Consider the following 2,142-nt stretch of genomic DNA (forward strand, 5'->3'; position numbering starts at 1 on the left):
ATTTATTTTTACAGATGCATATGTAAAGAGAGATATTTACCTTTTCACCAGTTTCTCCTTTACTGCCTTTGAAACCTTGTTCTCCCTGTAGAAGAGGAATGTGATGTGTGTAGTAATAGGAACAATACTTATAATACATGCAATTTTTACAGTAATAATGATAATGTTTCTAACAATGAAAACATCAATAACTATAATATAAAGAACCATTTTTAATATATAATCTCTAAACCAATATTAAATTACACAAGATTTAAACATTCCTGAATACTAAAGGAACAATCTTCTAGTGTTTAAGCTATAGCTTCACTACTTTCAAGCAATGTAATCTTCATAAGCCTGAATTGTGGACTGTATAAAATAAGTAGGATAATAGTATTTCACTCACTGGTTTGTTTTGATACTTGAATGCACCTGCATAGTATCTGACACAGACTGGTAACCATTCTTGTTATTATTATTATTTATTTTATTAGATCCAGTAGAAACAGCCTTCTTAGAAAGCTGACTTCTGTGGAATTCCAGTCTAGCGAGAGTTTCTTGATGAAAGAGTTCAGGTTTGAACCCTGGAGTTTCGGCTCCAGCTCCAACACTAGTGCCAAGTTCTTCTCTGCTCTTTCTGTGACTGAGACAGTCACAGAAAGAGGATTGGTGGCTGGAGGGCAGCTGGCTCTCAATCACCATGTTTACTCTAAAAGGTCTAAGTCCCCATTTGTTCAACTAAACCCTCTCTGATCTGACAAGCCTGTTTCCCCCACTCAATTCTGCACAGATATTTAGAGTACTGATGTTCCATTCATACATTCAACGATAATGATAACGTTGAGCACCTCCTATATGTCAGGCACTTGTGACAACATAGCCAGCAAGTGAGTGCTAGGGACAGGTCATGTGCATCCCTCTACCCATGGAGGGCCTTGAACAGAAAAGGCATTCAGCAGGCATTTCCTGAGGGCGCAGAGACAAGAGATAAAGCATTTCTGATCTCCAGGTTTTTTGTAATGGTTCAGCAAGGTAACACTTGGTATAATTAAAATTCATGTTAATTATATGAAAAGGAATGCCAGCTGTTTAGTATACATACACACATATATGTATACACACACACACACGTACATATAAAGTTTGTGAGTATATTATTTTATATACACATAAATACCCAGATAACCAAATGAATGTATATGGTGTGCGTATGAGTGTTTGTGTGTGTGTGCACATACAAACTCAGATATACACAATTAAATATTTTCGTTTCATCTACCCTCAAGAAAGTTATCAGGAAAGAAAATAGGTTAGTTATTAGGCATTTTTACCACTGATTGCACGGTCTACCTTTTTCTACATTTTTCCTAAAATACAGACTTTAACTTGATCTATTAATTCAAGCTGACATTGAAGCTGCTAAATGCCTCCAGTACATCAGCCACGATGTCAGCATGATGCAGCCACCACAAACAGCTGCTGGAAAGTCCAGAACTATTTCCCAGCAGATAAATCTGCACATCCCTTGGCTTGCAACTCGACTCACAGATGCGGCACATGCTGTATCAATGGGTTTTGCCTAGAACTGCTGTGAAGAAATTCAGAAGCTTGCCACTTCGTTGCTGCCAGTTCAATCTTATTATCTTTATTAGGCCAAGCAACAGAAGATTTTCTCAAAAGCTGGAACTATAAATAAGTGCATGTCTTTTTAAACCATATGTTCAGCCACAGAGAAAATACTAGATGCAGAGTAACTTCTGACGTCTTGTTACTAGGACCTATAAAACTTCTCCAGATCATAGAAATGATGTGCTTGGCCTTGGTGGGCATCTAATATTGCATCAATATGCTCTCCTTTGTGTGGAATTATTTGGGTGGTATCAGGCCAGCTGGCCCCACTTGAAGTAGCTCCCCATCCTTCCAAGAAAGTGGAATATACCTGTCTCTGTGTTTCCAGTAATGCTGGTCACATACAATCGTGCTCCTTCCCAGAAGGAGAAAGCAGCCCTTGGACAGTAAAGGCGTCCAAAGGAAGTTCACCTTGGTAAAGAGAATGCTACTATGCACAGAAGAAAGCAGCCTGGCCCATGCAAAACTCCTTACTTATTATGAATTTTTTCCAAAAGAAAGATATTTTCTTAAGGGATTAGTTGTCCGTAG

At 38.3% G+C, this 2,142-nt stretch overlaps 1 protein-coding gene across 1 annotated transcript in view; it reads right to left on the reverse strand.

Annotated features, from left to right (window-relative positions):
* COL19A1 (collagen, type XIX, alpha 1) overlaps window positions 1-2,142 on the reverse strand; it is a 383,175-nt gene that overhangs the window by 279,011 nt on the left and 102,022 nt on the right. The window contains exon 12 of the mRNA XM_012646513.1: window positions 41-85. Within this exon, the coding sequence (XP_012501967.1) occupies window positions 41-85 (45 nt within the window). The remainder of the gene's footprint in view (window positions 1-40; window positions 86-2,142) is intronic.

This window comes from Propithecus coquereli, unplaced genomic scaffold, assembly GCF_000956105.1.
Source record: "Propithecus coquereli isolate 6110/MARCELLA unplaced genomic scaffold, Pcoq_1.0 Scaffold244, whole genome shotgun sequence".
Lineage (NCBI taxonomy): Eukaryota > Metazoa > Chordata > Mammalia > Primates > Indriidae > Propithecus > Propithecus coquereli.